This window comes from Sinohyriopsis cumingii, chromosome 2 (assembly GCF_028554795.1).
Source record: "Sinohyriopsis cumingii isolate HCF-2022 chromosome 2, ASM2855479v2, whole genome shotgun sequence".
Lineage (NCBI taxonomy): Eukaryota > Metazoa > Mollusca > Bivalvia > Unionida > Unionidae > Sinohyriopsis > Sinohyriopsis cumingii.
In genome coordinates, this window is record NC_142962.1 from 34,359,284 (window position 1) to 34,386,673 (window position 27,390).

Below are 27,390 nucleotides of genomic sequence, written 5' to 3' on the forward strand. Positions count from 1 at the left end.
GTCGTTGTTGTGGGGTTTAACACCATTTTTCAGCACACCATAGGCTATACATGGCGGCCAGTATCAATGGTGCAGGAAGAACCCGGGAAAACCCCGGAAAGAACCACCGACCCACGAGAAGCTACTGGCAAGCTTTCTCAAATACCCCCATTGGCCAAATCTGAGACTCGAACCCACGCAGACAGAGGTGAGATGGCAGTGATCCGTAAAGGAGAGCGCTTTAGACCTCTCGGGGCCCCAGTAGTAGTAGTAGTAGTAGTAGTTTTGTTCTTAAATACGAGTAACACTCATCGATTTAAAGGTAGGAATTTAACGAAATATACCATATTTCACTGAAATTTCTTTCTTTGTTTTGATCAATGATTTAATAGCCTCCTGCACTTGAATGACGAATCTCTTCTATTGCCCTTACGCACCTCTCACACTCTGGAGGATATATGCAAACAGAAACAATGACGATGCACAATTTTGTTTCTTTTTCATTCGGGCTCTGATTGACACTCAGTGTATACAGGTGCTTGAAATTGTGTAATATATATTTTACACGAGAACTAAAGTCTAAATCGGAGCAAATGTTTTCAAGATAGCCCACTTGATAGATACCGAAGACGAATGATCATGTAGAGTGGGGCAGTCACAAATTAGGATTTTCTCACGAGCAACTGGACCAATGCTTGTCTTTACAATACATTTTATCACCTTGAAGGCGTTCGAACAAGATTTTTCACACGTTTCAAGTTTACACATCTGGTACAACTTTAAAGAGCTATGTCATTAATTTATGATGTTATATCAGTGTTTTCGGACCTGCCGCGGATCTATACAAAATGTACAAAATTGTAAACATAAAAAGAAATAGATGCAATTCCTGATGTAGTCTTGGTCATGGTTTCTTGCATCAAAAAGACGAAAATGACGGACCAGGTTTGATTTTTAAGGAACAACCGTTGTTGTTCAAATTAACGATTTCTGTACCCTTTCGTTTTATTTCTCTCTTTTTCCTTTCTGACTTTAATTACCTCTCGTTTGCATATATCGACCTTTCTAACTGTGCACTTAACTAACCGGTTACTGTTCCACTCACTTATTTATCCACAGATCCATCCATTCATCCAGCCGTCAACCAATTCATCTTCTTCATTTATTATTTTCCACTCACTAATCATTATACATATCCATCTGCCATTTCGTCATATTATTTTTCTCATTCTACACCCAGCCCCCACCCCCATCAGAAGAAGAAGAAGATAACCATGTTAATTACATCTAGTGCAGATACATAAAAAACTAGATCCTTAAATCTGATGTAAGAATTATGATGTTTATAGGTATGTTTGCCCTATTACTGAATCCCGGGATGATTTGTTACGAGGTGAAATGATAATGAAAATTGCGGCGAGATTCATCGCCTGCTGTGTTTTAGAGGGAAACATTTAAACTTTTCAAAGTAACCAGGCAAACTAATATTTATAATTAAAAAAATGGAAAAGAGGATGGAGGAAGTGAAATATGAATCACCCATAAAAACCATGAATATTTTAGTCATCATTAATATATTCTTCATTAAAACTAATCTGCATTATTTATCTACCCATTTCTGTACCGGAAACAGGAGAGTGGTTGGTATTGGTAATTGTATTATTATTATTATTATTATTAGTAGTAGTAGTAGTAGTAGTAGTAGTAGCAACAGCAGCAGTAATAGTAGTAGAGGATGCGGTTGCGATGATATTGATGGTTCTGGAGGAAGACGTAGTAACAATAACAAACGCGGTGTAATAAGGGTAGTATGGTCGCAATGGTACTGGTGGCGGTGTAATAAAAGTGGCAATAATAGCAGTGTAGTATGGTCGCGATGGTACTGGTGGGTGTGTGGTAGAAGTGGTAGTAGCAGCGGTAGCAGTAGCATTAGCAGTAGTTGGTGTTGCTGTGAAGGCTACGGCAAAGAAGTAGTTTTAATAGAACTTGCAGTAATACATCTCAATGTGGTAGCAGTCTTCGTTGTCTCAACTGTTGTCATCTCAAAACTGTTGTCTGGGTATTCAAAGGAGTAGTAGTAGTAGTAGTAATTGTGGTAGTAGTAATTGTTGTTGTAGCTGTCGAATATTAGATGAGAGTGTCATTTGGATTTTTAACGTAGCTTTTTAAACAAAATCTGTCATATCACTACGATGTCTGTAGTGTGGCGGTTCCTAGTTGTCTAGGACTGGGGCATCATGCCGTAGACATGTAGCATGATGTCCCACCCAGCTACATTATCCTGATACCAGGCCGACCAGTCCCAACACTAACCTATTGATGCTATGTGCATAGCAAAGCAACTGTTAGTACCATTTGTAAAAGTCTCTGATATGACTCGGCCGGGGTTCAAACCCGCGACCTCCCGCATCCGAGCCGGACGCTCTAATCACTAGGCCACCGGAGCGGTCGAATATTAGAAGAAGAAATTACAGCGCATGCACACGAAACAGCAGCAACAACAACAGTAGTGGTAGTAGTAGATACAGTTTTAGTTATTCATACACTAGATAATTGCTGAAACACCTTTGTATTCGAATTCGCTCTTAACCGTGTCTGTTTCTGGACAAAAGGGTAACAATCTTAAAAATTAAAAACGAATTTTCAAGACAGGAAAACTCAGACTGGAACAATAGCTGGCTTCAAATGTCATTTGAAGTGATATCTAGTGTTACATCTAGACATGTATAAATGCAAACAGTCTGAAAATTGAACAAAAGCTTCTTTAACCTGGATTTCAGTTATTTAATAACTGTCTTTACTCCGTTGACCTGAACAATAAGCATATGATTCACCCTCACATGTTCAATGTTTTGTAATGTAAAGTTTCGGACCTCGAAATAAAGTGACCTAAAGTTGGCATAATCCTAGAGGTTTTGTAACTCGGAGGCCGTCCATATATGACATCACGCACCCAAGGTTGGGGGTCCGACTTGTATGACGATGTGTGACGATAGGAGGGTATGGAGGTTTGAAAAATGTAACGTTGCAAAACCAATACCAGCGACATCAACCAGAGAAAATGTAAACTACATAGCATCACAGTATCACAATGAGAGGAAGAGAACACTGATAAATAAATTCATGAGATGTTTCTTTAGTATAGGTTTCGAGATATTTTTTAAGTATTAAACATTATAGAACGCAATGTTGTACTGTGTTTTTCAAATACTAAATGATTTTATTTTCGACAATTTTTATTCCGGGTCCTAATTAAAAATCAATCACGTCCCCAAACAAAAAGGTTTAACTATCGCAGGCTAGCACTTTTTCGCGGGCCTGGCCACTACGTCTACGTTAATTGTTACGTGTCACTCTGACCGCGACAAGATTGACTTGAGTTATCTTGCAGTAATATTTTTCTTTAAAATTCTCGCTGCCATTTGAAACCGACGACAGAAGTTGACGGCCGGATTGGGGGGTGGATGGGGTGGTAGACAAATGCCCCGCCTCCCCCATGTCATTGAGTACCCCTGCAAATCGTGGATAAAATTACGTGTTTCCAAAAAGCAATATATACATGTAAACTGTCTAATACTAAGCCGAATATAGCAGTTTATACAAATAAAAGACATTTTAAGGACTGTTTTCAGCGTGTATTTAAAGATCAATAAGGACCCCCCCCCCAAGTGCACTGAATAGTACAATATTTACTACATATTTAAAACACTTTTTAAAACAAATCTCCTATACCTCTTAAGTGTAATTCCTATCCCATCCCATTTTTATGATCACATTTGAGCTTCATATTTTTATTATTTGAAAATTTAAACTCTGTTGCAATGGAAATATTGCTGGACTCTGGATTGGAAAGCTAAGATTATAAATTCTGTTGCAATGGAAATATTGCTGGACTCTGGATTGGAAAGTTAAGATAAACAATATTCCGTATTATTGCGTTAGTCCATTTCCTTTGCTTGTCTTGTGAACATTAAAAAAATGCCATCGATATTATAAAATGCATATTCTATTTCACCGAATCATAAAAACAGAATTGTGTGTGGTTTCGAAGCAAGTTTCTTTAGTCCATTATTCAAGTTAATTTCAAGCTCAGGCAAATAAAATTTCCAAACTCCTCCACTCTTTGTTTTGCACAATGTAAATATGTCAGTAAAACATGATTTCTAAGTAACAGCGAAAGAGCTATCCAGATCAGTTGGGTGCTTTCTATTTTGATAAAGATGCGTCTTATACACCGGATTAAGGTCTTGAGAGCCCTACGGCTATTAGAAGGAAAGGGCCTAAAATTGTATTGAGTACTGGAATGGAGGCCTAAAGAAAGGCTTACAAGATATGTGGGCCTAAGATTATAGACTTATTAGCCGATGGGTTAATCGGGCCCTTGTCTTATACTTGTTATGTATCTGCCATTTATTTAAGACACACGAAGAAACAATGAAACTCTGTAACATAAATATCATAAATGATTTTCGTAAAAAAATTAATTTTTATATCACGTTCCTTCCGTTACAAAAATACGAAATAGGACATAATCACTTTGTATTTAATTAAACACATCTTTGCGCACTTCTGACACGTCCTGTATGTCCAAATTCCACAAATAATGCCTTCGCAACGCAAGGAATGTTTTACTAACTAATGCAACTGGTAAGTACAAGTTGTTGTTGTTGATGTTGCTGTTGGTGATGATGATGATGATGACAATGATGATGATGATGATGATGATGATGATGATGACGACGACGACCATGATAATAATAATCATAATAATAATAATAACTTTATTTAGATAAGGTAATTCAGTTAGTTACAGAGCTAGTCTTCCTTGAGGCGTTCTGTTATGTTCAATATATAAAGTATATACAGTATAATGCGATACAAGTTGGCTTGTCCCTAAAGACCTGTGTCAATCTGAAAATCAATGTTTCAATCCCAGGACATGTGCGAAACATCAGTGAGCACACAAACATAGATAAAATATTATGCTGTATTGAGAAATTATCTCTGAAAATGAGGTACAAACAGAGAAAAGATGGAGATATTTATATCATTACAGCTGTTCAATTGTCTTAAGATTTGATCAGTTTAAGACATTGATTATGAAAAGAAGAAATTCTAGGAGCCTGGCTTATGTTCCTATTCAATGCCAACGTGTCAGTATAATAAATTCTTATTAAACAATTCAATCTTTGGCTTTGATGTGGTTTATTGTTACTTCTAGTACATCATAAATTTGGAGTACCGTCAGCATCTCTGTGAAGTGTCGAATTTTGAATTGCAGTGAACTTTAAAGTTGAATACATTGAGCATTAAATTTGTATCGCATTTAAACCAGAAAAGTCTTTATGATGGGTCACTTCGACCTTTCTTCGTTCATCTCCCCCATGTTAGTGTAAACTTCAAAGGGGCAACATTCCAACTAAATGGAATTTACCAGGGTATCTTAACACGGTTCTTAGAAAGTAAACATCTGGGCTACCAACCCTAACCGCTTGGTAGGAACCTATGTCCACTTATCATATTTTCACAGGGAAATTGTTACGCTTGGTCATTCACATATTCTGAGCTGTCTAAACCTGATGAAAGGAATTATTTCTTTGGGAACAATTAGGGACCGCTTCCTACGATTGGGCTTAATAAATTAGGGGCGTACACTTTAGGGCAATCAGACTTTAAAATGACAACCTTAGTTGAAATTATTTAGCCTGAAAACTTCCTGGAAGGGGAACAATAGTTGACTCCGGGGAGGCATAAAGAGAATAGTGCTTTCCTCGTTAAACAAGAAAGGGACCAGGTGGCCGTCTTGTAAAAAGAAAGACAGGTTTTAGTGCTAGGACGCACAAGTTCTGAAAGAGAACAGCAAAAAGGAACAGCTTTCTGAGAGAGAGAGAAAGAGAGAGAGAGAGAGAGCGGACAGTCTGGAGACAGAAGTCCGAGGAAAACAAGGACGAGGTCAGAATAAAAGGACCAGGAAGTCCATGAAGGGGCCAAAGCATAGAGCTTAGGAAGGATGAACTGGGAGACGTCGATATATGGTCAAAAGGAGGGAAGGTGATGCACATCAATCGTGGACATTGCGCTCCTTTCACTTCTCGATATGATGATGAAATAAATCCAAATTAGACACACCTGTTAGATTATATTGATATAATCTAACTTGAATTGGAATTGCCGTTATTAATTTGTTCTAAGTAAATTTTTTATTTTCTTGTCATGCTTTATTTCTTCCCAGTATTCTCGCTCAGTTCTCTGTTGAAATTATATTCTTCTTTCACTCCCGCCGGGCTATAATATCGAGGGAGGTTATCCTCTATATAACGCCAGCCAAATCCAATTAACCACCCCTCTTACTAAGAGGGCGACGTTACAATCTCTTTGAGCAAAGAGATTGCTTAGGTAAACAGGAATAGCTTTCATGGAAACCTTATACATAAATTTGGCCTTTAAAAAAATATTCTTTCATTTATTGGGAAACTTTTTATATTATTCACTGCATCCTGGAAATTGGATAGACACTGATCTAGAATTAAATGGCACGCCTTCTGTTAGATTCTGAAAAGTTTTGTTATTTTTTAATGAGAGGCATTAACGCAAATTACATGTCGATAGTCCAGATATGGCTAAATATAACTTTTATAAATGGTGATCCAATACTGAAAGGGAATGAATGTTCTGAATGTCTTAAGCAGCCAAAGACAGAGAATTAAGTCATTTTCCATTCTTAAAATAATGACATCTACAGGCTTGATTTAGTATGACCAAAGTGGAATCATTTTACAGAGTATATGAGATTTTACATTGGCAACTGGCGGCCATTTTTGTTCATGTCACAGACTGTTCTCTAATCTTCATTCATTTCAGTATATAGTTGTCGGACGATATATGTCGAACCAGTCTAAGAAGAAAAATACTACAAAACATGGCGACCGATTGCCATCGTAAAATCTCATGGAGACCATTAAAAACTGCTTCACATAACTAAGCGTCTGCAAGATTTTACTTTCCGAATAGCAAATGGTAAGTTTATATCATTACCACAAATATCCAGCTATACTGAATCAGAGGCGTAGCAATCGTCGAAGCAAGCCACTAATTGGGTGGGTTGGTAAATGCCTCGTGTGGCCCAAAATTCCCACCAAGCAGCAAAAAAATATGCTATAATTGGGAATGGGCCATAGTTATGCAGGGAGGGGTGTAGAATCACTTGATAATACACAACTGTATACAATCTATATGGTTGTGTTCATTATTAGCTTTAAATGTCGAAATGTAAATGGAAGCCTTAAAAATATAGATTTCCTGATGATTTACTGACGTGTAGCTCCCACTCCCGTCCTATTTGTTTGTCTTCTAATTGAACAGTGAAAAAATTCACATCCCAGCTTATAAAAATATGTATCACCACATCTCGCATTAATTACGAAAACAAAACATTCCTGGCGCATAGTGTTTACATACTATTGAATATTTTACCATTCAATCAGCTTCTTCAGTATCCACAGTAATAACCTATGCGTCAATATCCACAGTAATAACTTATGCGTCAATATTCACAGTAATAACCTATGCATCAATATCCACAGTAATAAAATATGCGTCAATATCCACAGTATTAAGTTATGCGTCAATAGCCACAGCAATAATCTATGCGTCAATATCCACAGTAATAACCTATGCGTCAATATCCACAGTAATAACATATGCGTCAATATCCACAGTAATAACCCATGCGTCGATATTCATAGTAATAATGTACGCGTCAATATTCACACTAATAACCTATGCGTCAATATTCACATTAAGAACTAATCCGTCAATATCCACTGCAATAACTTATTCCTCAATATCCACAGTAATAACCTATGTGTCAATATCCACATTAATAACTTATCCGTCAATATCCACAGTAATAACTTATGCGTCAATATCCAAAGTTAAGGCCTATGCACGGGATGCAATTGTTACGTATAATACGGGTGAGCGCCAAACTGTTTAGGAAAGTACAAAATATCAAGAGCACTACGTTGTTTTGCCCTTCGCGTTATTTGTTACTGACGAAATAGTATTTATACATTAAAAAAACAATTTGACATATATCATTTTAGAAATAGGTAAATGAACTAAACCCACCCAATACATAACTAAGTACAACTTAACTAATCTCCACGCATCCATAAAAATACCTTACGTTACAACAAAGAATCTGCCATAATGTCAAGTTTGCTGCTGTATGCTTACGTTACAACAAAGAATCGGCAATAATGTCAAGTTTGCTGCTGTAGGCTTACGTTACAACAAAGAATCTGCGATAAAGTCGAGTTTGCTGCTGTAGACTTACGTTAAAACAAAGAATCTGCAATAATGTCGAGTTTCCTGCTGTAGGCTTACGTTAAAACAAAGAATATGCAATAATGTCGAGTTTCCTGCTGTAGGCTTCGCTCAGATAAACATCATTTTGTATCATTATTATTACATTGCAAACAGTACAAACAATAAAATGTCTTTACTCTTCCTCCAAAATGTTGTTTGATGTTGAGACACTTTGTTCTGCACGTGTGTACCATGTTACCAAGGTGTGTGTATGTATGTATGTATGTATGTATGTATGTATGAAGACACTCTGTATCATCGTCACTCAGTAAGCGTCACTGCTATCTGGCGATTTACTATCCAATTTTGGATGTTATCCCTACGCCGACCAATATGGAGATCATGCCTGTATGTTAAAGAAACAAGTTATTTCCGAACACGTGGTCCAATTATTTTGTTTACTTTCATGACTTGCTAAGGTCATTATAATTTATCTCTTTATTGTAATTTAAAGTTCGCATAACAAATTTGCAAATATGTGTATTTACAAAGCGTTAAATTGACCACGCTTAATGGTGTACTTCCGTTGTTGAATCTTCAGTTACGGAGGTGCGTAGTTTCACCAGTTGTTAAGTATTTTAATTCGGACGTAAGTAAATCTTGCCGTATAGTCCGCAATCCCATACTGCCTAAATGGGAATTATCGGTTTTGAAAAACACCTGAACTTGTGAAGTATGCTCAGAAGAATAAATATATCACGTGATTTGTCACGTGACAAATACCACGTCATTAAATCCGTGATCTGTAATGCATTGGTTCATTTTTTTAAAAAGTCGATTTAAAACCTGCTTTTAGTTATCAATATGATTCTCAGCATGACTCTGTTTAATGTACCTGATATTTAGTACTTATATATTTAGGAAACATATCACAGGCTACGTATTACTTTGTTGCGCAAGTATTTTGTACTGTTTGTTTGTTGTTTTCTCTCCCCCCCCCAAAAAAAAAAAAATGTAAAAAAAAATGGGGAAATCAAACCACTTTATAGATCTGGGATTTTGTTTGATTTTGACAGAAAAGATCGAGGTTGCCTCTGTTGTACATTTCAAATTCTGAAATATTATAGATTATTCTCGATACGCATACGTCGCTCTGAATAAAATCCCAACTCCATGACATTATTCGAAACTAAACAACACCATCCTTGTTTCTTATTGCTATCTTTTTGACAGGTCGTAACTTTTCATTATCTCATATCAAAAAAGTAGAATTTGTGTTCAACGGTCCGTCTACACCGTGTGACAGAAATCAATTATCATTCCATTTTATATCAGAGTGGAGACGAATTTTAGCATTATCAGAGATACATCAAAGTCCAATATCTGGCTGTATTAACCCCAAAAATACTTGTATAATTTCTTGGTGTGATTCAGCACTATAGCTATCTAAAATCGCTAGACTTTGGTCATATTAAAGTGGCTGAAGGAATGCATTTTGTACACACTCTTCACGGCCATCATTTACCGTGAATTATTTTCACTAAGAGGTGTTAAAAAACGTGTTCCCATAGTTTTATTTATTAAAGACGGTATGTGAAATATGATGTAGATAAAATATGCCCGTGTCTTACAAAGCAGCACATTTAAACAAAGTCTGTTTCATATTTCAAAGAAAATTTATCTTTAATAAAACTGATACAATTAAGTTTTTTTTCCTTATTAGACAGTGAAAATTCCACGCGAAACCCATGTGACGGATCTTGTTGATTTAATATGTCACTGAGAAAGACCTGAACGATTATTTCATACTTTATCTTTTTTTAAACAACAAATCAATTTTAGTACAACAAAGACATTTTCTAAAATTATACGTTTCATTTTTAGGGAGACGGTGGAGGTATATTATTTTTCAAATGTCCATTTACGAACGTGTCTCTATTTTATAGCGAAATTAGCAAAACGCATATGTAAGCAATAGAATGATAGACCATTATTATGAGACGTCCTTCCTTCAGGAGGTTCGTCTCTGATGTTGTATTTGAAATGAATCGGACATATGCACTTTGTTGTGCGCCATCTAGTGGCAGTAGTAGCTGGGTTATGTCTGATTATCCCTGCTAAGTTAAATTTTACAAATATCGACAATGGTGCAGACTCTTTCGAGGTCGTCTTTCTGAAATATTTTCAGGAAAATAATACACCCCAACCCCCAATGAATAAACCCACCAGAAAAAGCATAAAGTGCAGGGTGAAAAAAGAAACTAACTGCTCGACAGTTGATATAGTAATAATCAAAATTCAACTTCTAAATAAAAGACGGTGACATGACAACAAAAGTCTGTCCTTTGTGGTTTAATGCCCTTACTATGAAAGGTAAATTATGCAAGCAAAATATCTCTTACATTTTTGTATTTATTAACCAGTGTCATGTATATGGATGTGTCCGGTATGATAGGTTTTACTGGATACGACGGGAATTCATTAATTAGTAGATACAATCAGTGACAAGCGTTACGACTATAGGTCTTACAGCATGTAACAGAAAATAATTGAAACCAACAATTTAAGTAAATTTCAACAAACAATTAATTTTCTTAGAACACAAAATGAAAATTTAAAACGCACTCAATATTTTTTAATTAAATCCCAAATAACCCTTAAGGTCGTTTCACAAGTCCAAAAGTATAAAATGTTCTGATTGCATTCCAATAGACTTGAAAGTCTGGACATACCACATTGATGTAATCCAAAACAGTGGCGTCACTGGGGGGGGGGGGATACGGGGGGTGCGGACGGCATTGGATGACACCATCAGAGGGGGTCCACCAAAATGACATTACTAAGGATTCTGCATGGTCTGTTACGGAAGGAGGTCCATGAGGGTGACACCATGAGTTACCTGGGGGGTAACAGCATGTGTTACCGCACTGACTGACACTAACCCTAGTGACGCCACCGATCCAAAATGTCTTTGAATGAATTATCAGTAATCCCGAAAAAGCATTTTAATCCAAAACGTCAATGAGCACATTGTAATTCCAATGAATAATTTAAATAACTCTTTTTAGAATTATATCTAAATACAACTATATACTCTGATCAAAGATTCCAAAAGGCTAATATGAAACAGAAATATGAAAAATGTTATTACTTAAATCTCTCAATATACATGCTACAATAAAATGCCACAAATTCTTATGCAAGGTGACGACTTTATCTTAAATTGTAGTAAACATCGTATTTACTACTTATATTCATGGCAATAGTCAGGTAGGCAAAACTCCACCCCTTCAATCACGAACATTAGAAAAGTCTGTTAAACAATATAAATTAAATATACACAACACAAGCTATCATGGTGATACAACAAATAATTATTGTGTATGAAGACAATTTACTTATAAATCTGTTTATTACTATCCACACTGCATATGTTTTCTTTTTCTTCAAAAAATGTTAACTTTCCTCAGAAGAATTTCCTGCGACTAAGCAAAATGTCATTGCCAGCATGTAGAGTGTTCGGTCCAACCATTGCCTAATAAGACACTTGACCTTGACCCCACAGACAAAAGACTGAACGAATGAATATGATGGGGTTTGGGAAACATATGCAGATAAAAACACTTTAACTAAAACCTTACAGTCAATTTTCTATAGCTGTGACCTTGACCCATGGGTTAAAAGGGGCGAGAGTAGTGGCTAAAGTTTATTTACCTGCGAGCAAGAGTGTTGCAGAAATCATTTTCTTAGCTTCATAATAGATTCGTCCATAGAATGATTAAGCTCTTCAATGGGCTAATGAAATTGTTGTTGTTGTTGTTGTTGTTGTTATAGGGTTTAACGCCATTTTTCAGCACAAGATAGGCTATACATGGCGGCCAGTATTAATGGTGGAGGAAGAACCCGGGAAAAACCCTGAAAGAAACACCGACCCACGAGAAGCTACCGGCAAGCCTTCTCACATATCCACATTGGCCGAGCCCGGGTTAATGAAATAGATATGAGTGATATAGTGTAATTAAAACCTTATTACACTGTTGAAGACGAATAAAATCTACATTTAACATAAATTTTCAATGACTTAAGACTTAACCCCCCCAAAAAAAGGTCGACCAAACATTACCCAGAAAAAAATTATCTTAACGTCATGATATTTCAAGCCAAGTATAATTGGAATCTATTAACGGGTTTATGAAATAAATACAAATGAAAAACTGAAACAAAAACGTTAAAAACTGTTGAAGACAACGCCGCCGCCGCGAGAAAAAATTACTGTTACGATTCATTTCTAACTATCGTGAGGTCCACACATTTGAAAAAAAAAATATTTCGTATCAGAGACAGCGTGCTGCATTCGTAACAATAAGCGTTGTCTATGATACTGGTGCACATTTTTATTCAAGGTACTTTAAATATCATGTCAAAGAAATTAAGGGGATTGCTTTTATTATTAAGAGACTTAGTGTTGGTTATAGGACGGGTTTATGTTACAGATAGCAATGATTAACTTAAAACTGCATTTGCCATTGTTCAGGTAGGATTCTCTTTCAGTTTGCAGAGGTGATGGGTAAGTGAACATTCATAATATCGTTATGCATGCCAAGCAGGCGGTACGTCTGGTTTATTCAACCGACTGGAATAAATTTGAATCAATTTACGGAATTACACAAAAATGTCTTTTGTAAACGATTCAAGATAGGTTTTGCAGAACTTTAAAACGAAATAAACATACACCCACCTGAAAATTCCCACCTCATACCGAGTCACAAACCACTGACAACAAACAAGCAAGCAAATAAACAAACAAACAAGAAGTACACATGCAGGCCACCCTAACCAGCCAGCACACGTGCCAACAAAACACTAGCTATAGAAACAAACTACTGAAAGGTAAGAGGGAGAAATAAATAAACAAACAAACAAACAAATAAATAAATAAATAAATAAATAAATAAATAAATAAATTCCGATTCTAATGTATTCGGAACAGCATAAGGTTTTCGTGCAGAAAAGCCAGAGATGTTTCAATTGAATTTAATATTGGTGGTGGAGCTTCAAAAGTTACAAGACCACATTACATCGCTTTATCAGTCTTGCAATCTTGTTAGGTTAGCGTTAAACAACAATGCATGACAAACCATCATTTTCACACCATTTTAAATACGAACCGCATTGTACATATTTGATGCAAGTGACTGCAAACCACAGATGCGTTTTAAAACGTTTTGATTACCATATATTACAGCTTAAAACAATTATTATATATCAAACAAAATATGCATTTTCTTTGAGTATAATCTACCCGTGAATGACTTTTACGTCAGAGAAAATGAAAACATTTGGTTCGTTCGTTGTCATTTCGTTTTCGTTCATCTCATCTAAAATTCTAAAGTGTCAAACATTATACAATTGTTCATATTAATCTTAAGAAGCATAATGGAACATATGTATGTATGTATGTATGTATGTATGTATGTATGTATGTATGTATGTATGTATGAAGTTTGACGGAACATTAACGTCCAATGACATAACTCTTGATGGCGCCGGATTCCCTAGATGTTCGTGGAGAAAGAAAATAGATGGATTTGAATTATATGCGAACATGTTTTCGTGGATAAATACTGTTTAAACTAAACATTCGACAAAGTCCCTGAAAAGAAACAACATTTTTACTGTAAGTAAAATCTTTTTGTTTCACTTTTACACGCGATGACGGAATTAAATGAATATATACGGCCTTACACAAATAACCGTAGGACAAGCTGCTCAAATTGACTCTGACAAAGAGGCTTTTTAGATTTACAAGCAAGTAGATTATCTGCAGTTTTGGTATTAAATTAGGCAAATGAATTGATGATGATTGAATATGGAAAAGTGAATTTAACAGTTTACCTAAGATACATAAAGAAAACTTGACACCCCTGAAAATACAACCGTAAACGACAAAAGACTGCCGTGTGCAAGTAATCCGCACATTGCTCGGTAGTTGCTAAACCCTTGATAATGTGCGATACTATTGTAAAAGGAAGAAGCAAAATATTAAGAATCCCTCGTAGTTATCAATGAAAGAAAATCCCTTGGCGTGTAAATAACACTTGTTCTTCGCTTTATTTTCGATTCGAGTTATAACATAGCGGGACAAAAAGTAACATTAATAGGACTGACTGATTTATAGGACAAAAATATACGTGGAGCAAATACAAAAGTTTTAAACACGAGTAGAATTAAAAGCTTATACTCTACGTCAGGTTTGATAAACAGGACCGCCTAATTTGGCTATTACTGTCAAGGAATGTAGTATTTCTTTACTCTGTGATTATATCGTATTATCGCCATCGGAGTTGTAGTCATCTATCTTAGGATATGTTTTAACCGCACTACTGACATGTGTCGTTCACCATGCATGATTCACTGCATCAGAGTTACCAGGTGTACCGAGTTTATGTCTGAAATTTACATATTTACTAAATTCAAAATATATGGCAAATGTTAATTCTTGTAGATTGTTGTTGTTGTTATTATTATTAGTAGTAGTATTTATTATTATTATTATTATTATTATTATTATTATTATTATTATTGTTGTTGTTGTTGTTGTTTCAAGGTTTTAGAGAGGAAACCTCTAGACCACTCGGCTGTAGGCGCTAAGACTTCCCACATAAACTATTTGTAATCGTGGTCGTAGGTTCTGCACACAGAATGCACATTCTATCCTTTTTTCAGAGTGCAGACAACTGGTCTGAAGAAAGGAAAACTCGAGTACAGTATAGTATACAGCCCTCCACCCCCACCCCCGAAAAACAAGTAACACTTCACTCCTTTAAATCTGAACTTTTATTACTTATTACTTTCATAAAAGCTTATAAAAAACAACATTTTAACAAAAGTTTGCTGATCATTTCGAAGTTTTCAAACAGAATAAATTTCTGCTAGCATAGAAAATATTTACACCAAAAAGAGTTTGTTAGAAAAAAATACAATTTATTTAAACTATTTTGCACGTTTGCGAAAATTCGAATAATTTATTCCCGTTTGCGTAAGTCTATGCACAGTCTATTCCTGTAAATGGTGTTGCACACCTTGAGAAACAGTAAAACAGCGGGATGAAGGTAAACGTTTCGCAATAAGGATACCGATATGGTAATCATTTTGGAGAGGGGTGGTGGTTTGGTTTTGTCTAGTGCTTTAGGCCACAGCGACATAAGTAAGTTATTTAGTACCGAGGCATTTGGAATAAAGTGCCTTGCCCAAGGAAACACCACGGTACCTGATCCAGTCTGGTCCGATGGTGGGATTCGAACCCGCACCCTTTCGATCGTAAGCTCGGCACGCTAACCACTGAGTCATCTCAACTCCCGGAAGGGGAGGGGGGCGGATTATGTATGTATGTATCTATGTATGTATCTATGTATGTATCTATGCATGTATGTAAAACTGATCCCAAACTTTCTTGGCAATAATATTTAGTTGGCTGAAGACATACTCTAGACCGTGCGATTTTCCGATTTCCATATTGGTCGATCAGTTCAGCTGGAGGAATGTTAGCAAGCATTAGTCCAATATATCCAGTTTGATTCACATGTGTATCATCTGACTGAATGGAAATTACAAAATCAGATGATCTGAAAACATTATCTTTTTACAATGCAACTGATGTGTCGCGCAGTCATGACAACGTTTTTACACAGCAAAGAAAAGGACCATCCAAGAAATACGGTAATGCTGTGTGATTTGACCTAATCGGATTTTGGAAGAAACGAGCCAGTTACATGCGAGCTCACTGGGGCAATTTCGTGTCTTTAAAACGATGAATGTCAATGGAAAGTGACTGTTAGGATAAATGAGAACGTTCAGTGATGGAGGCATACTTGCAAAAAACGGCCGTGGAAAATGCACTTTTGCTGCAATCATAAATGACGATAGGAATTAGATAGTGCACTTGGCTTGGTTCATAAATAACAAATTGCGGTTTAAAATGCATGTGACGTTAAGAAACAGGCGTCTGACTGTTTGTCATTAATAGCTTTCCGTTTATCTTTGCAGAATACAGCTATAATTCAGCTAGAACAACTATTGACACCCCCTCCAACCAACCCCCCAAACAACCTTATTGCGCATCGAAGAAACGTGCAATTTTTCCTTGATATTCGTGATCTGATGAGAGTTGTTATTTCTATAATTACTATCCATATACTAATATGACAGACCGTTGTTTATTTACATTATTACCATCCTTGTACTAGTATGACAGACAATTGTATATTTATCTAATTGCTATCCATATACTCGCGTTACATTTGTATATTTTTGTAAATACCACTCGCATACTAGTATGACTGACAATTGTTTATTTATGTAATTAATTTCCATTGACTAGTATGACAAACTGTTGTTTATTTATGTAATTACCTATACTAGCATCAAAATCCACCGTTTACTCAAACTCATTAACTACCACTTAGATCTTGGAGAACCCGCGATACTAATTCAGTTCCCATAGTAAACCTATGCAAACACCATGATATTAAAAATTCAATAACTTAAATTTTTGAGTGCTCATAATCAAACCTATATTTATCAGTATAGACAAAACCTGGATGTCTGCTTATCTGTAGAAGAAAGGATATGAGCCGCGGCATTTCTGGACATGCAGGTGATTGAAACATGCGCTTTCGATTCCGCACCAAAGAGTCAGGTGCTAATTTTGGTAATGGGTGTTCCAAACTCAGACTGTTAAAGGACTGAAATTCTATTAATAAAACAATGTCTCTATTTTTTTTTTCACTTACAACTAGGATAAGTTCTCAAAAGATTCTTTTTCCTAAAACATAATTTACATTATTTACCAATTTTGGTCAGCCAAACTCATATATACTCTATTTTCCAGACTGGTTCCCATTTTTCCATATCATTAGTACCGTATGTCCTGAAATCACAATGTCAAAACATTCGCTTTTCAACAATCGTTTCCATGTCTTTCGGGTATCGTGATGACTATTGAATACACGATACACGCTAATTTCGTCAAGGATGACTAATTATGTGGATATATCAATAACAGTTTAACCACTTCCAAAAAAGACATTTCCCCTTCATAATGGTATATATATAAACGATAATGCAGACAAGTCATGTTTAAAATGTCTAAAATGTATCATTGGCGTGAACAAAATAAAAATTCTGACATTGTTATTTGACCACATACAGGCCGAATGTAGACATTGCTATTTGACCACATACAGGCCGATTGTAGACATTGTTATTTGACCATATACAGACCGAACGTAGACATTGCTATTTGACCACATACAGGCCGAATGTAGACATTGTTATTTGACCACATACAGGCCGATTGCAGACATTGCTATTTGACCACATACAGGCCGATTGTAGATATCGTAATTTGACCACATACAGACCGAATGTAGACATTGTTATTTGACCATATACAGACCGAACGTAGACATTGCTATTTGACCACATACAGGCCGATTGTAGACATTGTTATTTGACCAAATACAGGCCGATTGTAGACATTGTTATTTGACCACATACAGGCCGAATGTAGACATTGTTATTTGACCACATACAGGCCGATTGTAGACATTGTTATTTGACCACATACAGGCCGAATGTAGACATTGTTATTTGACTACATATAGGCCGAATGTAGATATTGTTATTTGACCACATATAATCCGACTGTAGACATTGTTATTTGACCACATACAGGCCGACTGTAGACATTGTTATTTGACCACATACAGGCCGAATGTAGACATTGTTATTTGACCACATACAGGCCGAATGTAGACATTGTTAGTTGACCACATACAGGCCGAATCTAGACATTGTTAGTTGACCACATACAGGCCAATTGTAGCTTAGCATGATAATCTCAGTGATCAGATACTCTGTACAACTAAAAATTACCTTTCGTCAGAGCCTGTCACATGCAGCCAAAAAAGTTGCGCTGACCGTGTATCCCGATCTCTCGTCGTATCTGTGTCTATGCTGTTTGTTAGGAGTAATCAGTATAACAAAGAATACATCCCTTGATCTGCCGGCAGATTATGCTACAACAGATCAGGGCCTACATTGTTTGCAGTTGGATCAAACTTAAAGGCGAGAATAGACTAATAATAAACTTACAATTTAAACTTTGTTAAAAATTTAAGACGTTTTGGTTTTCTTTAAAGTAAAAGAACACTTCTAAGAAAAAGCTAAAAAAGCTAAAATCGTTTCTTTTACAAGCTCAAATGTCATTTTGACAAAGCGGTCTCTTTGGACATAATAATAGGTCATGGTAGGACAAGTTATTTGCAAGTTTGATTGACTAATTTATTTTTTCTGAACAATATTACAATCCAATCTCAGAGAACAAATTAAATAAAACAGAATGCTACACTGCGGTAAGATCATTAACATATCCAAAATTTACGTCTATCATAAAATTCTACATCTACATCAGCAAGATTTTTTTCTTTCCTACTCAAAATTAAAAAAAATAGGTTTGCATATATTCCTTATGACATTGCTATCGTTACTTCTAAAATATCTAATTATAGATTCTTGAGACATAAAAGCAGGCCTAAATCACGTTTGATTCCTATTTTATCGCACTAAGATAATAAACGATGATCTTTTACCATACTCCTACATAAATTACATCTACGGGATTGGCATTTTCTATCTTCCTACAAAGTACAAAGTCTGACCTTCTCTCTTCGGTCTGAAAATGACGACTAGGCAATCTAAAGTTAAAAAACGTTGTATTTTTGGTCTTTATTGTTAACCTCCAAAAATGGTGTAATTTTGTTTATAATAAGCTGTATACTGTACAACAAAAAAAAAAGTTGAGAATATGATGTGATAGAAAAATGTCATTCTTAAATATATGCATTATTAACTCTTTGAACAAACACAGATACTAAACTTTCAATATCAGTCATACTTTGACAATGCGACACAAATCAGAGCCGTACCAACACGCAGGGCCGTAGAGAGCGATCAAGGGCTCTGGGGTAAGAAACATCAGGGCCTCTTCTAGTTCTTGTTGAAAGAAAAGTTTTCTTTTATAAAATTAAAGTGTTGTTCGGATATATCCCCGGTTATCACCCTTGTTGGCCCTGCCTATACGTTACATTTTATATATTTAGCACACAGAAAACGACGGAATAGCAACAGGCACTTATTTAGCTGTAAATAAAATCATTATGTTAAACATGTGAGCTCCAATGTTACCAGAAAGGTGTCCTCATGTGGCCGAGTGGTCTAATGCGCTCACCGTTATGGATCACTGCCGTCTCACCTTTGCGTGGGTTTGAGTCTAGGGCTCGGCCAGTGTGGATACGTGAGAAAGCTTGCCAGTAGCTTCTCGTGGGTAGGTGGTTCTTTCCGGGGTTTTCCCGGGTTATTTCTCCACCATTTATACTGGCTGCCATGTATAGCCTATCTTGTGCTGAAAAATGTCGTTAAACCCTACAACTACAACAACAACAATGTTACCAGAATCAATTTTATTTTAACGGAAAAAAAAAAATTGGCTTTAGAATAAACATTTAGTCCACATAGCCCGGGCCTGTCTGAGTAAGCTGACACTGGATCACATACGTACAAGACCTATGCTTGAAACATTTACCGTTATTGTCCTTTTGGGATAGCATCATAACAGCTGGCCAAGTAAGAGAAAACGATTAACAAATATGTTTTGACATTATGTAAAAAAGCAGAAGAACTTTATACTTTTTTTAAACATAAAGCACATTGATTTTATCCTCGCATAAGCTTCAACTTTATTATCAACTTCTATCGTCACAGCCATACGAAGTCGCAATTGTAACTCAAACTTTGCTCTAATAATGCCCACGGCAATTGTTCACGAAACTAAATCCACGGTTTTGAACAGACCGAAATATTGTTATCGACATTCACGGTCAATGCTAACAAAAACCGAGTTCACGGTTTTTGAAAACGACTTGAAATAATTTCGCCAAAACTCACGGTTCGCCACAACTGTTATTATATTCTTATATTGAGTTGAAGCATAGCCATGTGTTGAATGGATCCCACCACTGCCACCATATATTACAGAGTTCCTTAACAACATACAAAATGACAGTATAGTTTTAAACCTACATCCCAGCAAGCTTAATTTTCATACTGTGAATAAAATCAATAAGATGTCAATCACTCGACTGACACGAGTTCCAAAGTCACCAGAATTAGTTTGGTTTTAACGAGAAAAGCTTGACATTATAAATAAATATTCTGAGCATGCGGTCAAAGTCTGGCTGCAGTAAGTTGAACCTGGGTCACACATGTCCAAGATTTATTCTGGAAATATTTACCATTTTTGTTTCCTCTCACAATGACATCTTAAAATTACACAATAAGATTTATGATGTAACTAATCCATTATTATCTACCAGCTTGGATAATCTTATCTACATCACGCTGCATCTCTGAGGATATATTTTATTTATTTATTTTTATTTTTTTAAGCAATATATCTTCAATGGAAACCTTCAGGTATGAATCTGTTCGATTCAACCAGTTCTAAATTTTATCAAGCAGTCCAGAATAGACGAACTGAACATGCACTATTTACACAAATCAGTTTTGAGTATTCCTCAATTCTATGTATCGGGATTGTTTGTGATTACAAAATGATATGCGCTATTGCAGTATGAATAAATGAATGAATCAATCAATCAATCAATTAATCAATGAATTAATCAATAATTAAATCAATCAAACAATCTGCCAATCGATCCACGAATCCATCCATCCAACTTTCCACCTGCCACCAAACACTCACCTATCCACCAACATCCACCCATCGATCTAAAAAAAAGTCGATATTGGGAGATCTTATCAAGCTACATAATACTACGAAAGCTGAACTTCATATAAAACGTAAGATTGTAATATCTATGAATCTGGATAGTAAATTTCATTAACAGTTATTCAAAATGTGATTGCATACCTCTAATACAAGACAAACGGATTTGAAAAAAGAAAAAAGAAAAAACAACGAAAAAAACAGGTACATGTATATTGCTTAAGTTAAAGTTGTAATATTACTTAAAAATTGTTTCAAAGCAATGTACCGAAGACTCGGATGTTATTCCTATCCGCAGTCTCTTCCTCCAGATAACAAAAGAACACCACCTTTGTTTTTCTCGCAGTTAGATTTTGTATAATGCGAGCTCAGTGACGAAAAGTTCAGATGATAATCTGATCTAAGTATATGGTGTTCGTTCTATTTTTTAATTCATTTTAACGGAGCAACCCTGATATGGATCTAATAATTTTGCAGTCGGGTTTGAATAATCACGGGCACATACGGTTGTTACTGAATATCCTTCACCATTTTTTTAAAATTATTTGTATTTGTTTAAACAGAACAGGGAAAAGTCTCTCAAATTCGTACGTTGTGAATTTCTTGTATTTTTATTGACTACACGACTTTAGTTTTTCCATGAAAAAAAGTAAACGATACAGAAAGTATTTATTTGACACCGGTGGGGGGGATGATTTATCAATCAATAGCTGTAGTGATAATTAGATTTTACCCGCTACAGGTGTGAAAGTCGAAACTCGACCCCAGATCTGTGCCATTGAGAAACTGTCAGGTTCTCACATAAGTTTATTTACTTTCACCTCCTCAACGACATAATCAAATAAAGCCCGCTTTTCTGTACAATGTACATCGTACGTTGTGTGTACATAATATTACGTGATTTTTTTTAGTGATTTGCCACCCAAGGGAGAATTTTTGTTAAAATTCTTTTATTTTTAAACAGATTTTTTCCTCAAATGAAATTTGACAAAATAACCATTTAACAATTCTTCTTAACAAATGTCAGATATCTGTCCGACCATCTGTCCGTCGATATATACAGGATACACATCAGATTGTTCTCCAGTTTTTACACGGGCCAGTGATCGATGCATGTGTAATTGATTTCTGCATATGTAACTGACACATGTAGAAAACGTATAGAAAATGTACGATAGTGCCAGTATAAATCTTGAATATTGTGTGGGAATTCGTTTATAAAGCAAAAATCAACCATTATTATCCCACCCAACTGATCATCAATTTGGACCGGTTAAGCCTCTTCAAAATGAGCATTAGTTAATGAAGCACATTTATTTACAATTGACTGGGTGTAAGTACACACGTGTCTCACACGAAAATCATACAAACAATCTTTGAATTTCAATATTGATTATGTACCTATTGAATATTATGACATTTTGTAACGGTTGGAATTATTTTTTAAGTCTTTGTTTAATCTTTTATATAATTCTGAAAGTAATTATTTAAACCATCACTTGCCTGATACAGTGACAACAGGTGCTATTTGACCATTTAGGCCGCATCAAAGACCCGTTTTGAGTCTTGAGTCTGGACGTAATATCAAGTCCGCATATGTGTGTAATTGACCATGGCTCCCCTTCGTCATTAATGTCAGTCAACGGTATATCAGATTTCAGATTTTAAATAAGCTTGTTCGAGCAGAGTATGGCCTTTGTGTGACTTGGACATAACTATTAGAACTTGTAGATGTTAATTTTAGGCGAAGATAGATAAGCAGATGGTCAGCAAGTAAAAATATACACTAGAAGCATCAAAGGATAGCCATTACAACTCTCGAAGTGTTCAGTCGAGTGAAGGCATCGGTGGGGCAGTAGTTTTGCATATGTACATGTATATTCGGTGTGTATGCATGGCAGTTAGAGTTGTTACAAGTAATATGATATTACTGAAGACGCAGTGGACTTGTATAATAAACACTAGACTGAGATTAGCTTTTTTCTTGTCGTCCCTCATCAGCTATTACGATTTATCAAGACCCTAACGCCATTAAATTTGTTACCACTATTTAGCACTGATATACAAAAGGGAATTTATTAACAATACTATAAATAGCAAAAATACGCGTTGATAAAACATGTTGCAAATATTAGCCTACCTTACTACCACCCACCACATCTTGAGAAAAAAAAAGAGAGAAAAAACTCGTGCCTCGTTGCATAAACTGGCACATCATGGCTGACTGACACAAACTGAAACATTATGGCTGACTGACACACCATCGGTTATCTTATATGTAATATAGGCAGGGAACAATATTTATCTCCGTTCGTCTTTAATCTGCTGCTCCTCTTTTATTAAAATTAATTACCATTTACTGCATATGTCTTACGTATTATCTACATTTTTGTTCTTTTGATACGACACGTTGAATGAAATACCATAGTAACACAACCACGTGTTGAGCGGACTGGAGAGCATGCACACTTTGCTGGATATCTTTTACCATATACATTCTATTGCATTAATTCTCCAACTCATATCAATTCAACTATTATTACATAATTCGTCATACTCCAGCTGTTATTGTCATTAGCTGATTTTTTATATATCCGAATCTCACTTGTAGTTAAACATATTTGTTGTTTCACTCACGCTCGTTCGTCAACGTGTTATGCCTGGTAGCACACAAAAGGAGGTCAAGATGCACGCGAGACAGATCTTTTCAGACACGAACATTGTAAAAAAAAATCCGTTTTTGGAGGAAGTATTTTAAAAAATATACTGATATCAAGATCGAGTATAAATATTAAAGGAAAGTAAACAACATTATAACACGGTTTGGCAGATTCAAACCTTTGCCGGTACACTCAGAAGAAAAAAAGAGCTGACGTTGCGTGCTGATTCTTCTACAAACGATTGAACTTCGTGAAATATGCACGATCGTCGCGTTAGGCTTACATATCTAGGTACGAACATTGTCCTTTCTGTTACTCACACATAGAGATACATGTCCTACACAACGATTAATGTGGTAACGCATGGAACATAGATAGCTTTGATCGCACGAAGAAGGTGAACTGTACATTGCTAGTGTAAGAATGTGGAAATCTTCACTTCATACAGAGAGCGTTCACGTGCGTGGGGTATGCAACAAATCACTTCTTACAATCGCTTAAGGTAGTATAAGAGAATCGCATGGAAACGTGTGAATAGAATGACATCCTTTGCCTGTAATCAAATTTCTAGTGAATAGAACTGTAGCCTATAATAAAAAACGTGCATTATTAATAGGTGGCCTGATATTTGTAATTGTAGCCCTTACCCAACATACTAAACAATATTCCAAACAATTTACCTACCAATCTATCTGCCCATCTTTGCATGTACGCAGGGCCGGCGCCAGACACAGCCAGACTATCTGGCGCCCTAGGCAAGGTTAGATTCTGGCGCCCTCCCCCCCCCATCAATTTCAAAATTTATAAACAATAAAAAAATTTAAAAAATGCGCCCCCTGAAATCAGCGCCCTAGGCGGCTGCCTAGTTTGCCTTTATGGTAGCGCCGGCCCTGCATGTACGTACGTGTGCACGTCTCTTCCTACCTATCAACATACCCATCTACCAACCTGTTTACCTGCCTATGCAACCAACAGGCTTGCACAAACCCACCCAAAAAAGTTTTACAATTGATAAGGACATAAAAAAGTAAAAATAAAAATAAAGACAAATGTATAAAACTAACGCAGGGCAGAATAATACTTGTCACATTTATTTACCATAAAAGTGGTGAGCAATTGTTGCTTATTTTAACTGCCGGTATAGAATTACACATATCTAGTCCAAAAGAATTAAGATACAAATTTAATTCGTGAAGTATCGTACGCCTTGCATAATATAATCTTTCAAGTTCTTTACAGATACACAGCTTAATGAAATAAAACTTGCACGTAATTTATAACTTGTCTTCCTCCATGTCAGCTATCGAAAGTATGTCATTACTGTATCGGGTTGCACACGGAGAAAGAAGACCGTGAAAATAATGACGACTTAAAATATGATGTGAAATAGAATTCATTTGTTTACAATAGCACACACACACGCGTGCACTCGCACACACATCCATATATACATGCAATACACACATAAATACAGACATGCAGTAAATAACTTTATCGATCCGTCAACCCGTCCAAGCACCCTCCCTTTCATCACTTTGTATATAGAGATAAGGTGAATTGAGGCACAGACCCACACCCTTTCGTTAATAGGTTGATCATTTCATTCATTTATTCATCCTTTACTTACTGAATCCAACAATTCCTAAAATGTATCTGTCCTTATTTCCCACACAATCCCCGAGTAATACATTCATGAATATGGACGCAATTATCTCTTCGTTCACCCACTTATCTAAGGTCGGAAAGGCACTCTGTATACATATTATAAGTATGTATGTGCACACGTAAGTATACCTAAATATTAACACATGTGATTGTAAGTACGGGCATTGTATTAGGGCTTCGATTGCAATATGGAGAGAGAGAGAGAGAGAGAGAGAGAGAGAGAGAGAGAGAGAGAGAGAGAGAGAGAGAGAGATTAATGTGAAGTTCCACATTTAAAGCTCACGTGTTATGTATATGTGTGAAAGAAAGAAAGAAAAAAAAGAAAGAATGAAAGAAAGAAAGTCACTCACCTTTCCTGTACGTTGGATTTCTGATTTTGACAGAGAGTTTGCAGTTTGTGCTATTACATACAAAAGAATGGCTTGGATGCAGATACATTTCCAGTCTAACCGATACATCCTTTCCGCGTGGAATCACGACATGACAAGCACAACACGGATCACAGACAGACAAGTGAACGGACGTCGCTATTGGGACATCCGCAGATTTTCTCCAGACAATCGGAGGAGAAGGGAATATATTTCCCGTAGTGGACTGTGATGGCTGGTTGTAATCCAGCAGGAAAACGAAGCTTTGCACAACGAGCCGAATCCAAAATTGAAGAAATTGTTATTGTTATTATTATTATGGTTGTTATAATTATTTTTTTTTTTTATAAGGCTTGAAATTTGTTAGATAATCCTCATATGTGAGATCAACGTAGTTATTGGTAGAAGCAACTTAATAGTATAACTATTGATATATTCCATGTATATGAGACTAATATTAACTTTATACACACGTGTTCTCTTATCAAGACACTCAAGTATTTGACGTGTAATACCGACACATTTATTTAGAGAGGATTCTACCCACGTGATATGTACCCTAACTCATGCATATTCATAAGAAGAATAGCTAGGAATGTCAAAGCCAATGAAAAGATACATATTTGATTACCACGCCCGTGAGGCTATCGCTAACACTAAACAAATTGGTGATACATTATACACCCTACTGGCAGAACGTCGCAAGTTTTGACTAATTACGTATCGCGCTGCGAGACTGGTAAGTTCTGTCTGTATTAATGACGCAACGCACAACAGTGTGTTATCTTTACGGATTTAAAACGCACATATTAAATTAATGACGATTTGCGCCTCGCTGTTTATCTAGTTTGTTCCTTCGTCTAATCCTAGACGAGGAAAACAAATCTCACCCACACCTGCGCATTCAGTCTACTTGGAATTACCGTAAATACCTAAGCAGTTGTTACCCATCTGAAAATGATCCATCCTTTGGGCTGTGTTCTTAGAAGTCCTACAGTTTATGATAAATTTTAAGTAATACATTATCAAAACTATACTGCAAAAAGTCGTCCATACGTGCTTTTCATGTAAAGACAATTGTTTTGAAATATTGAGTAGCCTTATCCACGAAATAAAACTTGTCGGTAAGTTGCATTATAATTTGATCAGTGTCGCAGCAATAATACCCTCAATGTTTGACTACCAATGTTACTATACCTCTGACAGGATTAAACAAAGGCGCAATGCGGGATTTAAAGTTATTCTAAAATTACAATTCGATGACCAAGGTGCGCTTGTGACTGTGCATAAATATAAACTAAAATATGAAATGTAAGATAAAGAATTGACGACATGTGATTCGAAGATCTAGTATTCAGTCTGGTCGGTTTATTTGTATAAGGTATTTTATTAAAGGAACACTTATTGTAAAGAACATCTATCAACGGTTTGTGCCAGATTAAAGAAAATTTTATTTTGACAATTCAACTTAGATAGCTTGACACCTGTGGTAGTCAGTGCGGAACAGTGTGCATATACTGTTAAACCATTTAAAAGTAACCATCGTCTACGTTTTTAAGAA

General features: G+C 36.0%; 1 protein-coding gene across 10 annotated transcripts in view; it reads right to left on the bottom strand.

Moving 5' to 3' along the window:
* The window catches only part of LOC149804603 (SPARC-related modular calcium-binding protein 1-like), a 144,316-nt gene extending 117,949 nt beyond the window's left edge, over nt 1–26,367 (bottom strand). For 2 of the 10 annotated variants that reach the window (XM_089942319.1, XM_089942325.1), the window contains exon 1: nt 25,812–26,366. In XM_089942319.1, the coding sequence (XP_089798445.1) occupies nt 25,812–25,919 (108 nt within the window). In that variant the 5' untranslated portion in view covers nt 25,920–26,366. Of the gene's footprint in view, nt 1–25,811 lie in introns of all 10 variants that reach the window. The other 8 variants (XM_089942333.1, XM_089942287.1, XM_089942297.1 and 5 more) reach the window with 5 other exon arrangements.
* Between the last annotated feature and the right edge of the window lie 1,023 nt (nt 26,368–27,390).